This window comes from Trachemys scripta, chromosome 18 (genome assembly GCF_013100865.1).
Source record: "Trachemys scripta elegans isolate TJP31775 chromosome 18, CAS_Tse_1.0, whole genome shotgun sequence".
Lineage (NCBI taxonomy): Eukaryota > Metazoa > Chordata > Testudines > Emydidae > Trachemys > Trachemys scripta.
In genome coordinates, this window is record NC_048315.1 from 22,515,577 (window position 1) to 22,530,177 (window position 14,601).

General features: G+C 52.6%; 1 protein-coding gene across 2 annotated transcripts; it reads right to left on the bottom strand.

The window, feature by feature from the left end:
- Nucleotides 1–6: 6 nt before the first annotated feature.
- On the bottom strand, nucleotides 7–12,114 carry BCL7B (BAF chromatin remodeling complex subunit BCL7B). Of its 2 annotated transcripts, none has more exons than XM_034752432.1 (6): nucleotides 11,896–12,108; nucleotides 8,717–8,792; nucleotides 7,845–7,941; nucleotides 1,388–1,558; nucleotides 845–924; nucleotides 7–167 (listed from the first exon to the last, which is right to left on the bottom strand). In XM_034752432.1, the coding sequence occupies exons 1-6, from the start codon at nucleotides 11,985–11,987 to the stop codon at nucleotides 78–80; spliced, it is 606 nt and encodes a 201-aa protein (XP_034608323.1). In that variant the 5' UTR covers nucleotides 11,988–12,108; the 3' UTR covers nucleotides 7–77. The 2 variants fall into 2 exon arrangements, with proteins under 2 accessions (XP_034608323.1, XP_034608324.1); XM_034752433.1 differs by lacking the exon at nucleotides 7–167 and adding an exon at nucleotides 283–666 and having other exon boundaries at nucleotides 11,896–12,114.
- Nucleotides 12,115–14,601: the final 2,487 nt, after the last annotated feature.

Genomic DNA, 14,601 nt, shown 5'->3' on the forward strand with positions numbered 1-14,601 from the left:
CGGGGAGCTGGAGGGAGGGGCCCGTCCCTGGGGAGGGCAAGCGGGCTCTGTGGGGGGCTGGAGGGAGGGGCCCATCCCTAGCTCTCCGAGACCGTGTGGCACACAGAATTCTGATCAGCACAAAATCTCTTCAGAGGCGGCGCCCCAGAATCCTCCTCTTCAGTTTCCTGGAACAGCAGGAGAGCAGAGGTCACGGGTGATGCGGGATGCAGCTCCCAGCTCTGCGCACAACTCTGCCACAGCCCTGGGATCTCTGCTCACAGGGAGCCAACAGCACTAAAGGGAAGGGCAGAGGCTACAGTCCGACCATGAGGCTCAGCGGCCCATAGCATCCTGCCTGGGCCACTAGTGGCACCAACAGCACGGGCTTGCTCCCAGCAGTGCTATGCCTGGGTTCAAGACCCAGGGCACTCCACGGCAAATGCTCACACTTCTGAGGCCAGGCCTCTGGTTAGGGCAGCTCCAATGACCTGACACAGGGAGCATTTTAATGAACTACACCTGATGAGAACAACAGGCTCAGGGCAGTGACCCGGGATATTTACTGTGATTCTTTCAGGCTGTCCCCGCATTTTCAGTTTTCCAGGCACTATCGATTTTGGCACTCACAGCTCAAAACTGCAGCACCGAAATGGTTGCGGAAGCTGGGCAGAGGGCAGCCCAAGTCTGTGGGGAAAGTATATTAGCTGGATGCTTCTGCTCAAATGGGCAGCAGTGAAACAGTTCATAATGCTGACACATCATGTGCCATTGTTAGGTTTCAGAGTCAACACACCAGAGGGATGAAGGGTGGAGTTTGAGCCTGTACATATGTAGAGAAGGCTTTGGTTCCCCTTCCCCTTACCTGAGTCTCAAGAGGGACAGGCTCCTCTTTCGTGAGAGTGGGAGGCTCATCTGCAACTTCTGAGGAAGGTAGGCAGGGCTCTGGAAGGGAACGGAGAGGATTATGGATGTGCTGGCTCCGTGAGCCTGCTGTTAGCAGCAAGAGCTCTGCCTGGCCTCACCGAGTGAGCTAGCCAGCTACTGCCCCCTTGCCTGCAGACACAACATACTCCCAGGACTCAGTGGGGAGCACCGTGCCTAGACGGCATTCAGGTCTCTGCTGCCCTTGCACCATAGAGAGGCCTAGGAAAAGCCAACACCATGTTGGACATGCAGCAGCATTAACATAGCTGAAAACAGCCAACCCAGCCATGCTTCCTGCACAGGAACATGGCAGCAAATGCCCTGCCGGGGCAAGGAGCAGAAACTCACCCGGCCCATCATGGGCAGCTGCACTGTGCTTCTCCCAGGGCTCACCAGGCCCAGAACGGCTGGCTGAACTGCACCTTCCTTAGGTTCCCCCCCCCAAGCATCTCCTCTCCCAGTGCAGCTGGCTGCATCATACCTTCCAGGGTCTCCTGCCCCAGTGTAGGTGGCTGCGAATCATCCGTGCGGAAGTCAGACGTATGTGCAGGACTCATTGACTCGCTCTGTTGGGGGCTGGGGCTCGAGTTTGGGCTGCTGTCAACCTTGAGCTGGTAAACATCCGACAAGGAGCTCTGGTTACTGGTCTCATCTGAAAAACCAGCAGCATGTTAGGGGGGATGCATGGCTCACAGCTGTAGTAGCACAAGAAGACCAGCAGGGGGCAGCACTGAAAGATGGCACCCATAGAGAACGGCCCAAGGGAGCAGGGAGGATTCCCATGCCAGCAGGAGAGCTCTGCACCCACCTCTCCCTATGGAGTTCCCAAGCCGTGTATGCTAGGCTGCCCTGGATTTCCAGGGTTAGTTATATGGTCAATCCCCAGGATACCACTCCTTCGAGAGAAGGAAAGGCCCAAGCATGGGAAGAGAGAGCAGGCAGAGGAGGGGTCCTGGGTGTTTGCTGAGCAAAGAGCACCTGACGTGGGAATGGGACACAAAGCTGTTCAGTAGCAGTTCACAGGCTGTACTGGTTCCTGTCCCACCGTCTGACATCACCGTGAAGTGACTGGCTGGACCCCCAGACTCCCATCTGGGACCCCTGCTCTACCAGGTATAGTAACAAAGCACATCAGGGAATACAGGCCAGGTGGCCTCAGGCTGGCCAAGTCTCCTGTACACCTCCCCTCGGCAGGCAGCCAACCCCAGAGTGTGCATGGCCATGGGATGCTGAGGCCTTTCCACTCTGCCTACAGAGGCGCAGAGAGGACAGAGTTCTCAGCAGCTTATGAGCTCCGGAGACCTTGGAATTGCCTTTAATAGAACTGGAGGGGTAGGGAAATGCCAAAGCACATCTCTTCCCCAAATCCTTTCATCACAGAGTGCTCCTAATCCCTGGGGCTGAGACCTCCATTGCTCCTAAAGCCTTTATGGCTGAATACCAAGGAGCAAGGCAAGCCTTAATATTAAAATCCATCCTGGATCCACCACAGACTCTGGGGTAAAATACTGGTGCTGCCTCCATTGGTCTCCACCCAGATGAGCTGAAGGACACATGCCTCTGGGCACAGTCCCCCTTCCTGCCTGCAACCCCTTCTGTGAGACGCAAAGGCTACCTGGAAGCCCCAGGACTACCCTCCCTGCTCCTAGGATTCCTACAGCAGCCTTTCCAAGGAGAGGCCCTGAAGGGGCAGGGGTTGAGAGCAAGCCTGCCCCACACTCATCCTGCAACAATGGCTCATGTCCTGTGGGGCTGGGCACAGCTCCATGCTCTGGGTATTGCAACCTGGCTCATGGGGTCACAGCACTACTTGCTCATGTTTGGCCTGGCCACACCTGCAGCTGCGGGGGGTCGGTGCCCCCTTGGCGGGGCGAGGACAGAGAAAGCAGCGGAGGAGGATGAGGCTGACCTATGATTTTGCACACCCCCGCCCATGAATTTGGACCCTGGGTGGATCGCTAAAAAAGACAAAATGCAGCTGGCGGGGCGTTTCGGTAAAACGTTTGCGAGCCACTGTCCTAAAGTGGGACATACCCTGAAGGGCTTCATCATAACAGTGCAGGAGATCCCTGTGCCAGTCGCTGCAGGGAGCGGTGTAGGGCAGGGTGTGCTGGCTGCACGCCGCTAACAGCCTCTCCCCACAGCAGACACTGGAGAGAAGGGAGTCGGAGCAGGATAGGCAGGTATTCAAGCCCATGCTCTGTGTGTTCCTAGCTTCTAACTAGGGTGACCAGACATCCCGATATTATCGGGACAGTCCCGATTTTAGGGGACTTGTCCCGCGTCCCGACCTTACATTGGTCGGGACGTCTGGTCACCCTATATGAGGGAGAGCGCGGCAAGCAGGCACCACCGGTGCCACTCACCTTCCTTCCCTGGGCCCTGGGGCAGCGCGCAGCTGAGCTCCCGGCGCGGGGGCGCCAGCACACGGGGCCCCCCGCCTGGCCGGCAGGAGCCTGCAGAGCACAGCCCTGCCCCAGCACACAGAGAGGCAGCGAGGAGGTCTCGCTCTGCTGTGTGCTGCAGCGGGGCGGGACCTGTAGACTCCGGCAGCAGGCAGCAGTCGCTGGGCAGAGAGCCCCCCTCCCCTCGACCCGACCCTAGGAAAGGGCCAGAGGGACTGGGAGGGACCTGCCTGCTTCCTGGGAGCCACTCCAGGTAAGCACTGCTGGGCTCAGCTGGCCCCCCTGGCAGGTCCCTCTGCAGGAGGGCTCCCTTCAGACCCACTGCCCTGAGCCCCCCACCCTGACCCTGTTCCCTCAGCCTCCCCCGCAGTCCCCCGTGCCTCCCACCCTCAATCCACTGCCCTCAGCCCCCACCCCGACCCTGTTCCCTCTGCCTCCCCCACAGTCCCTCCCCTCCCCCCATCATCTCACCCAACTCACTGCTCTCAGCCCCCACCCTGACCCTGTTCCCTCAGCCTCTCCTGCAGTGTCCCCCTTGTGCCCCCCACCCTCAATCCACTGCCCTCAGTCCCTGCCCCGGTTCCAACAGCCTCCCCCACAGTCCCTCCCCTCCCCCCATCATCTCACCCTGCATGGATATGGAAATCTGTCCCGGATTCCAGGCTATCGTTAGCCCCTGGGGCAAAAGATCAGCAGAGGTTTCCAAAGGGAAGTTTGCAGCCTTTGCTCAGACCCAAACATTTTCAATTAAAAAAATAAATAAATGAATACCAAAACCCATCCTGACACCCATCTGCTCTTTCCAGATTTGCTGTTATCCCTGTTGAGGCCAAATAGGTTTGAAAAATTAAAAATCCTTGACACCATTGTGTTGCTTCCCCCTATGTTGCTCGTTAATCTGATGGGCCTGCCGATAATGAATAAAGATGAATGCTCTGGGAGCAATGTGTCAGGCAGACAGTTTGTGAAGTAGGAATGTGAATGCTGAAGCTCTCACAAAATGCAGAGGCTTTTCTTAACCTAAGAACTGAAAAAGAGCCAGATACCCTGCATGGGTTTGAAAGAGCCTAGCAACTGACTAGAGCAGCACCAGGTTTGAAGTGAAGAGGAGGGTCTGTGTCATGAAGTCTGCATTTCCACTGAGGACTCTTCCATTGCTAGGGTAGCGCTGGCGCAGGTCTGCCACCCGGCACAGCAATGCTGAGAGGTGCCAGTGTAGACCCAACCCACTGCCCTCAGCCCCCGCCCTGACCCTGTTCCCTCAGCCTCCCCCGCAGTCCCCCCTGTACCTCCCACCCCAAACCCACTGCCCTCAGTCCCTGCCCCACCCCAAATCTCTTCTTCAGCCTCTCCTGTCATCCCACCCCATCGCTCCCCCTGCTGTCCCACCCCGTCAACTTCCCCCCATTCCAATCCTGCTCCCCTCTGTCTCATCCCCTCCAGACCCTGTCCCTCTCCCAAATCCCCCAACCCTCCCCAGCCCAGCCCTATTGTCTCCCCCGCCCCGCCCCACTCTACACAGCTCTCTACCCTGTCCCATTCATGCGCCCCTCAGCCCCTACCCTGCTCCCCCCATCCCAGCCCTGTCCCATCTCCCTCAGCCCCCCTGACTCCCCCAGTCCCAGTCCTGTCCCCCCTCAGTTCCTCCACCCTGCTTCCCCTGGTCCATCCCCAGACATCCACCGACTTCCTCGACCTCCCTCCCCCGAATCCCACTGCCTGGACTCACCCTCAGGACACGCAGGAAAAAGAAGCAATGGGCTTAAATTGTAGCAAGGGAGATTTAGGTTAGACATTAGGAAAAACTTCCTAACTATAAAGGTAGTTAAGCACTGGACAAAGTACTTAGAGAGGTTATGGAATAGCAGTCATTGGAGTTTTTTAAGAGGTTAGACAAACACCTGTCAAGGATGATCTAGTGTTGTTATTACTCACTCCTGCCTCAGTGCAGGGGTTTGACTAGATGACCTGTTGATGTCCCTTCCAGTCCTACATTTCTGTGATTCACTCTGAATAGCCTTGTGCCACACTGTTTAGTAGTAGTGGCACACAGTTCTCTGACATACAGGTTTATAAAATTGTAGTTAATATACAGTTTAGAGCATAGCAGTTTTAAAGCTCTGCATGTTCAGACCAACTGAGCTGAAAATTGTGATCTATAGTATTGAAAACTATTAAGCTGTGGGCTGAAATAAATAAAATCAGCATGAATTGCTCAACAATATCAATGGAATCAGCATTGCGCTGCTATATACTGTAAAACATTACAGTGAAATCTTGCAAGTATTACATAGCACGCCGGCTTGCCCAAGTGGTAACTAAGCAGAACATCTTCCTGTTTCAACATTCTTCCAAAGCTCCTAAAAGTTGTTTTTTTTCAAACACTGAATATTGCTAAGTTATGAGTTTTAACAGTTTTTTTTTCTTTTGAACCACGTCACTGAATGTTATTCTAAAATTGTTTTCCAAATATTCTTAAACTCCCAATTTATCCCCCGCTGATGTTCATTGTGAAAAGTATTGCAGGTCTAATAATAATATTTGGCACTTTTGTAATTCACTGTCCAACATATGTTTTGTGCCCTCCTCTGGTGGATTTTTAGAGGATAACTCTATAGCTACCAGCTAAGGGAGTTATATCTTGAACTCAAGTAGTAGAAGCTCATGCTTCTAAGTCTGGATGGCTCGGGTTCAATCTTTGGTGACTAGCTATGATGGAGGTTACTACACTTATAATTCCTTTAATCAGAGGTTCTGAATATACTTTGTTGTAGGCAGAGCTAACCTATAGATAAGCAACCGAAAATTCAGAATGGGAAGTGTTGAAATGTTGGGAAGCCTTATAATTTTGCCAGTCTGGAACGAACATCCCATCTGAGGGATGGGGGTGGGGAGAGAGGAGAGTGAGACAGGACCAGGAAACTGGGACAAGGAATCCAGAGCGATAGTGGGGGGCAGTTGAAATCAGATGAGGAGCTGGGACGGGTTAGACAGCAATAGGATAGACATAGATGGGAGGGGACGGGGAAGAAGGGTCTTTGACTACTAGAGACCACTCCATTCAGGAGTCTGGAACAGACCCAGGATTCCTGAGTTTCACAGTTCCTCTTCTGTCAGCAGATATCTGTGAAACCGAGTGGCAAAAAAAGTGTCTCATTCCCATATAGAGCTGATCTATCACATATAGGATGACAACCTACTGCCGCTGCCATCACTTACTCCATTAGCTCAAGTGGCAGAAGTCTGTGCAGTGGATCTAAAGGTTCATGCGAGTTTCACGATGATTCCACATGCCAGAATTTCTGGGGCAGTTCAGTTTTGATTTTTACAAAAAAAACCTGGGGAAATGCATACAGAAATAGGGTGACCAGATGCCTAAATATCGGAATCTCAAGCAGGAGTAGAGAGGTTATTTTATCTCTGTATTTGGCACTGGTGCAACCACTGCTGGAATACTGTGTCCAGTTCTGGTGTGCACAATTTAAGAAGGATATTGATAAATTGGAGAGTGTTCAGAGAAGAGTCACAAGACTGATTAAAGGATTATAAAACATGCCTCATAGTGATCGACTCAAGGACCTCAATCTATTTAGCTTAATAAAAAGAAGGTTAAGAAGTGACTTGGTTATAGACTGTAAGTATCTACATGGGGAACAAATAGTTAATAATGGGCACTTCAGTCTAGCAGAGAAAGGTAGAGCATGAGCCAACGGTTGGAAGTTGCAGCTAGACAAATTCAGACTGGATATAAGGCATACCTTTTCAATGGTGAGAGTGATTAATGATTAACAATATACTAAGGGTTATGGTGTTTTTCTAAAAGCTTTTTCTAAAGCTATCCTCTAGGAATTATTTTGGGAAAGTTCTATGTCTGTGCTATACAGGCGGTGAGACCGTGTGATCACCGGATCCCTTCTGGCTTTATAATCTCAGAACTAGGTACATCAATTCACATGCAAAATTCTCATTGAATTCAATAGGTGTCCTGGCCCTGTGGCTTGTGGTGCGGGCTGCAGCAGGGGGCCGTTACAACCCCTCTTGCAGCTTCCTAGGGCCCCCTCTCGCAGCTTCCTAGGGCCCCCTCTCGCAGCTTCCTAGGGCCCCCCCTCTCATGGCTCTGTGCACTTGTGTCTGTCATTGTCGTCCTCTCCCCTCCCCCAGCCCTGCTTGCCCAACGTGTCCTGATATTTCACTCTTGCGATCTGGTCACCCTACTTCCAACTGCCAGAAGCTGGGAGTGGATGACAGGATGGATCACTCAATAATTGCTTGTTCTGTTCATTCTCTCTGGGGCACCAGGCATTGGCCACTGTCGGAAGACAGGATACTATGCTAGATGAACCATTGGTCTGACACAATATGTCCGTTCTTATGTGTCAGAACAACATCCCTTGTGGAAATCTTCATTGCTCCTGGGGGGATATGCAAGACATTCATACTAATGACACCTCAATATTTACAAAGTCCTCTTGATGTGAATGGTAGCAGTGCCCTCCCCCTGCCAGCCTGTGTTCTGGGGGTAGGCAGACTCACCCTGGAACTCCAGGAGGAGGGAGGAGTTGGCAGATGAGTCAGCTGGGAAGCCATTGGGTTCTCGAGCAGCACTGCTACCTGTTTTGGACTTCTCTTTCTTGAAGAGAGAGAACATGGGATTAACAGAGTCACACTCAGCAAGCAGAGGGGAGAGAGGCAGTAGGCCTTTAAGGAACACTGCCCTTCCCAGGCAGCAGCAACAGCACAGAGCCAGAGGGGCATTCGCCTATGGACACTGTACCTGCCCAGGCCACAAGTGCAGCAAATAGGGCTAAGTCACATTACAGATGCTGTGTGGATTGCTGGGCCTACCCCCGAGTCTGAAGTCCATTGTAAAAGGAAGGTTTTGCCTTCCAGATCCTCTCTGGGGATTTCCCAATGAGCACACTGGCCAAAGACCATCAGCTCCAGCCCGTCATAGAATCATAGAATATCAGGATTGGAAGGGACCTCAGGAGGTCATCTAGTCCAACCTCCTGCTCAAAGCAGGACCAATCCCCAGACCCCTAAATGGCCCCCTCAAGGATTGAATTCACAACCCTGGGTTTAACAGGCCAATGCTCAAACCCCTGAGCTATCCCTGTCCCAGCAACCCCCCCCCCCCCCAAAAAGTGATAATTTGTTCACTGTTCTCTGACTAGCGAGGGGCAGCCAGGGGAAACTACGACCTTTGTTTGTTTTTCTGGGAGCCCCACGGGTTTGAGCCATGCAGAGGAGATCCCCAAGACCAGACCTTCCTGGTGGGAGCTGGGATGACATTCTGAAGGGCAGAACTAGAGTCCATCCCCTTCAGCAGTGAGGCGTGGCCTGCTCCTCTCCAACCAGCACACACAATCCTTAAGAGCATTCCTTACAGCAGACCCAGCACTTACCTCCTTACTGTCTGCTACAGGCACCCACTTGAATATCCGAAGGGACGTGTCTCCCACCGTCACCCACTTCTTCTCCCTACCACCAAGCAGGAGACAGGTTACAACCAACAGAGCCAACCACCTCTCCCAACCACACAACCGAGGAGTCTTGGCAGTTACTCAGGACACAGCCATTAAATTCAGTTCAGGATCATGCCTGTGCTGCTACTTCTGCATACACTTGCCTAGGCAGGATGAGAAACGGAGTGAAACGGACACAATTTCACCACAAAACTCTCCAGAAAAGCAATAGCAACAGCAAAGGTGTGAACTCCAGTGCCCTAGGGGACCACTGAGGGCTAGGAATACAAACCCTCCTCTGGAATCAGGGGTTGTGGGAACATTATCTAGAATGTCCCCATAGAATGGGCCTTTTCCCCATAATCTCCAGAGCAGGGCTTTCCTAGCCCACTGACTTGGCTGGAAAAGAGAGGGGGTCTCTGCTCACTCAGATGCTCAGCATGGCTCTCTCTCTTTCCCAGTTTTTATACTGGCACTTCTCACCTTCACATCACCAGGGCCAAGGTGCAGTGGTGTCAAATTCTGCACTCTGCCTGCAGAGCTTGTTTGCAGTGAGGGAATCAATCCCTCCTTGCTGAAACAAGGGTTGGAAAGTAGTGGTTGACTGGGGACGGGAGAATTAGACATTCTGCAGATGCTTCACTCAGAGCAGGAGTTGATTTACAGTGGTCCGTGGGCCCTTGGGATTGTAAAGAAAACCATGAAAACTTGGCCATCCTGGCCTTCCATTTCCATGGGTTTTAACTGCTGCTACAGGTTTCAGTTTTGCTTGATCTCAAACTGAAAGTCAACCTTCCGTTCACCCAACTGCAAAATGTGTGCCTGATCCACTGGGTTAGGGCACTCGAAGGCACCTGGACGTGGTGCTGGCCACATTAAACCACTGGCTATGAAACTGATGTGCCTTAACTGTCAGCCTGCTGAGCTCTTGGCTCAGGGGAACTTTGACTAGGGGAAGCCCCCTCCATCAGTCTGAAAGTTACCTGTGACTTCTCTCTCTGACACAACTGTGAGTTTATCAATCAATACTGTAAGCTCTTTGGAGCAGGAGGTGGTATTTTGTATTAGAACAGCATTTAACACATTGTGGGTGCTACTGAAATAATAATGCAGTAACCTGTGCTATTCATTTGGACATTAAATTGAGTGTATTACTCCATTTTCAATATGCTGCAGATTTGTGTGTTGACAATGAACAACTGCTTCCTAAAGTTGTCAAGGTGGAGGAAGCTGGAGGTTTTGGCAGGTGTGGATGGGGCTTTCAGCACTTCGCAGAGGGTGGGAGGCAGTTTGGGATGGTGGGATAATCAGGGGCCTTGAGTACCATTCCCAAAACAAAGGAAGTGATGCCCCCTCTTATTACATCCAGTAGCCCAGTGGTTAGGGCACTCACCTGAGATACGGGAGACCCATGTTTGAATCCTTACCATAGGCTCCAAAGCAAGGACTTGAACTAGGGCCTCCCCCATCTAAGGGGACTGTCTTCAAGCCATTAGGTACTGGGGAGGGGGGTGGGAGGCTCTCCTGCAGAAGCAGTTTCACTTTTTATAAAATATTCAAATAGTCATTGTGCCAGAGCAAGTATAGGGAGAGTAACACCCTAGCCTGGTGGCACTCCCACCTTTCAGTCTCTGCTCCAATGACTAACTATTTAGCCACAGTGGAACAGCTTCAACAAGAGAGACTGACAGACACCCACTCCAGAATATCCCATAGCCTGGTGGTTAGGGATATGAGACACTCAGGGGAAAATCCCTACTTTGAAGCAGGAACTTGAACCCATATCTCCTGCATCCCAGCTGAGTGCCATAATCACTGGGCTATCGAGTATAAGGGAGGTGACTCTGCCTTTCCACATACTTAAAAAAAAAAAACCAGTTTAAAATACCCCAAAACTGGAACAAAATGTTTAGTTTCTGACATTTGGAATTGCCAGTGAACTGAAAAGACAGTTATTTGCCCAGCTCTAGTCCCTTCTCAAGAGCTCTACCTTGTGTAATGACCTCTGCTACTCTCCCCCAGAGTCTTAACTGCTGTAAGGACAGGAGAAGGGGGACCTCTACACTACCCCTCTCCCAGCCCCCTGGGGAGAGGTTGTTGCTGCTTCTGTACAGCTCTGTTTTGGGACTGCCTTTCCTGAAAACAGCTGCAGCCCCTACCATCGCCCAGCGCTTTGGCTAAACAGCAGAAGTAGAATGAACTAGTTCTTCAACCGATTTAGGATTCACCGGTGTGACTTCTGCAGGTACAGGCCCTGACGGGTTCCGGTCAGCTAGAGGGAGGGGGTCAAACCTGTAACTGACTCAGTCTTGTGAGCTGCACTGTGGGGGGCTCGAGCAGGGGGTCTGACTCCAGGGCAGCAGCTACACTGGGGCAGGTCCCTCCCACCCATCACGTTCCCATGCCAGCCACGACCCCCGAGCCCAGGCACCGGGCCCGTCCCGGCCACAACAAGCGGCGATGCCCAAGAGACGGGAGCACCACGCACCTGCAGCTTCCCAACCCGCGGTGAGCACCGTGACCCCAGCGAGGAAACGGCGGCGAGGGGAGCGGCTTGCCAGGTACGAAGCCAGCGGCCGGGCCGAGGCCCGCTCCGAGCAGAGCCCAGCCTGCGACCTGGGCTCAGCGTCCCGGGAGACGGCCACTCCCGGCCCATTGCTGCCGCCCCTACCCGGCTCCGAAGACGCCGCAGCGCGGCAGACTCAGACGGAGCTCAGCGTAGGGCAGGGCCCTCCCTGCCAATAACCCTGCGTAACGCGGGACAATTTGGGTCAGCGTGGGCGGGCCACCCGGGGGCCATGGTAACAGAAGAGCCCGCCTTCTCAGCCCGCGGGCCCTGATTGACCGCGGAGCATGTCCATCTATATGCTCCTAAGAGGAGCAAGCCTGGAGGCAGCTGTGATTGGGCGTAGCCCCTGCCAATTGGGCTGTTCTTCGTGTTCCCCGCCCTCTCAAACCGTAAGGAGAGGTAATTGGATGTTCCCCCCGCTGGCCCCGCCCGCTGGCTCTCGGGCGCTTTGATTGGCTATTCGCCATCGGAGTCCCACCACCGAAGCCGATGAGGCACGGTGATTGGCCCCACACTTCGAGGCCCCGCCCCCCCTGACCCCGCCTCTCACCATTTGCGGACGCGCTCGATAGCCGCCATCACTTTTTTGATGTCATCTTTGGCGCGGCTGCGGGTTTCAGCTCGCACCGAGCGGCCCGACATGGCGTCCGCAGCCCCGGCAACCCCGGCTCCGCAGCACCACCACCACGACCCGCCCCCCGCGCATGCGCGCGGCCTGACCCACCCACACCCCGCGCGTAATGCGTCAGCGCGCCCGCTCCGCCCGGGGGAAGGGAGCGTGAGGGAAGAGCACTGTTACCCCGTGCACATGCGCAGCTCCGCCCCCGCCCCGCCCCGCCCCCCTGGAGCCTACGCGTGTAGGGCGGAGGCGCGAAAACGGCCGCGATGCCCCCGTTTTGCGTGACGGAAAATCGCTCCGGGGCAAATCGCGGTGAGGGACGTGCCCCCCTCCCCGCGGCGGACAAGGTAGAGATACTGCTGAGGGTTGAAAGGTCAGAGGTCATCGCCCCACAGAGCTCCTACCCCAGCAGGAGGGCAAGGGGCTGGTGGCTGCTCTGAAGTGACCCAGCCTGGGCTGGGTGGCACCTGCTCCCCCAAGGGGCCAGGCCAGCGGCTGTCGCATACCCAGCCTGTCCCCTGCTGTGGGGCACGGAGCCCTGCATGGCAGCCAGCCCTTCCCCGGCAGGGCAGGCCGGGCCCGTCTCCTAGCGCCCAGGTAGACACTCGGCAGCCTCCAGCCGAAAGCGGAGCGGTTTCTCCTGGGCAGGGCACCCTTCTCCAACAGAGGGGCCCTATAGCCCAGCAACTGTCAGCTGCAGTCGACTCAGAGCGACCCATTTCCAACAACGTGCTTCCTTCCCCGAGTCGGTGAGCAGGGCAGCCACAGCAGCGTTTCAATGTGTCTGCTCAGGGGACCACCCAGGGCACTTTGACCATGTGGTGGCTGGGGACAAAAGCTGTCACACACCTAGGAATATACCACTGGCAATCCATCGCTTCCTGCTAATAGATCCCATCTAGTCCAGGGTCCTGCTAGTGATGTGTTGTTCTGATACCTGTGACCAGTTTTATACCTCCCCATCATACACTAAAATCATTTGTCAAGTTTTAGGGCTTGTTCAGACTGCTTACTGAGATCACATTTCACAGACAGAGCAAGGTTCGCATAATTAAATTCTACAGCAGTTATCGAGGTGCTGTTCTCTTACCTTCTATTTCAGCTCATGAGGAAATTAAACAGTCTCACTGTTACACTGACAAGTAGAGTCCTCTGAGCATGGAAGTAGGGACATTTTTTACCAGGCTGTATCATCTTTTTTGGTCAATAAACACAGTATTGTCACTTCTTTCAAACAGTGTACTAACTCTATAGCTTCACATAAAATCCCAACTTTAGCTGCAAGCACTGTGGGTCTAAGGGTTGTATATTGCCAGCATCCTTAGGATCTTGCTATTTTTACATAAAATGGAGCAAATTGAACCCACCCTAATTTTTAATAGGACTCACTGAAACTATAGTTGCCAACCATTCCTCTGCTATCAGCAAATATCTGTGAAACCCACTGGCAAAGAGTCCCATATCCTTTTACTGCTGGTCCATAGAGCCTACCACCACTATCAGTCACTTACTAGCTCAAGTGGCAGAGGTTGAGATGGCAGCTGTAAAGGTTTAAATCCTGCTAATGGACCACATAGGTGCCAGTCTGATGCCACATGATGGAATTTGTTTTTTTCACGTTGCTGTTTAAAAAAAAAAACCTAGGAAATTACACACAAAGAACTACATTAAAAACAATTTCGTTTGCAATGTCACATACCCCAAAGTTAGGAAATATCAAGAGTTAAGGTTGCATATAGATGCACAAAGCACACTTAACTCTGGCATTTCCTAACTTTTATGTGCTTGCCTTTGCAACCTTACTGTTCCTTTAATGTAGTTTGTGTGTAATTTCCTAGGTTTTTAAAAAAGCAAACTGAAAAAAAAAAGTCCATCACGTCACATCATATTGACACCTACATGGTTCATCCTATTTGCTAATTTTTGAGTGCTTGACTTTGCAATTTTAATGTTCTTTCAGTGCTCTAGAAAACTGTGTGACTATGTGCCTTTTGCTCAAAGACTGCTTTGGTGATAAGGCACAGTAAGTAACGTAATAGTTAGGGCTGTCTGTAGGGGGGTGCGGAGCCTGGGGCGGAAGTGACGAATGCATCATTTCTGGGACTGATGTGTCACTTCTGTGACTGACTGCACTAGCCAATTGCACTGGCCCGCGGAGCCCCCCAAAGCACAGGGCCCAGATGTAAATAAATCTCTGATAATTTTCATATAACTTTACATTGTGCCTCTTCATATAACCTTGTGGTGGGTCTACCCACGTGTGACCTCTGTTTTCATGGAACTTTGTATCAAAGCCTTATTTAGAAACTTTGCATTGCCCTTGGTATAATATTATAGGCCCTAAGGATAGAATAAGATAGAAGACAAATGTCTTTTTGCTAGCAGTAGAACAAGAGCTCTCCCCGCCCCACTCTTAATCAATTGCCCTGTTGAATGAATGAGGTGTGGATGAGCAAGGCATGGAAGGCAGCACCTCCAGACAACCTCAACCCTTGGAGAGGGGCTAGGAGCCAGACCCAAGGACAATTAAACGTGTCAAGTGGGCTCATTAAAGACAAGCGGGCTCATTAAAGACAAGCAGACATACCCACGGCCTTGGGGGTTAGAAGCAAGCACCTTCTTTTGGAAACACCCTCT

Excerpts from the sequence above, each read along its gene's own strand:
- BCL7B (XM_034752432.1), bottom strand. The coding sequence starts at position 11,987 with ATGTCGGGCCGCTCGGTGCGAGCTGAAACCCGCAGCCGCGCCAAAGAT. Across the intron at positions 1,559-7,844 it reads CCTCCTCCTGGAGTTCCAGG|ATGAGACCAGTAACCAGAGC; the intron begins GTGAGTCTGCCT and ends CTGGTTTTTCAG. Across the intron at positions 925-1,387 it reads GGGGCAGGAGACCCTGGAAG|AGCCCTGCCTACCTTCCTCA; the intron begins GTATGATGCAGC and ends GTTCCCTTCCAG.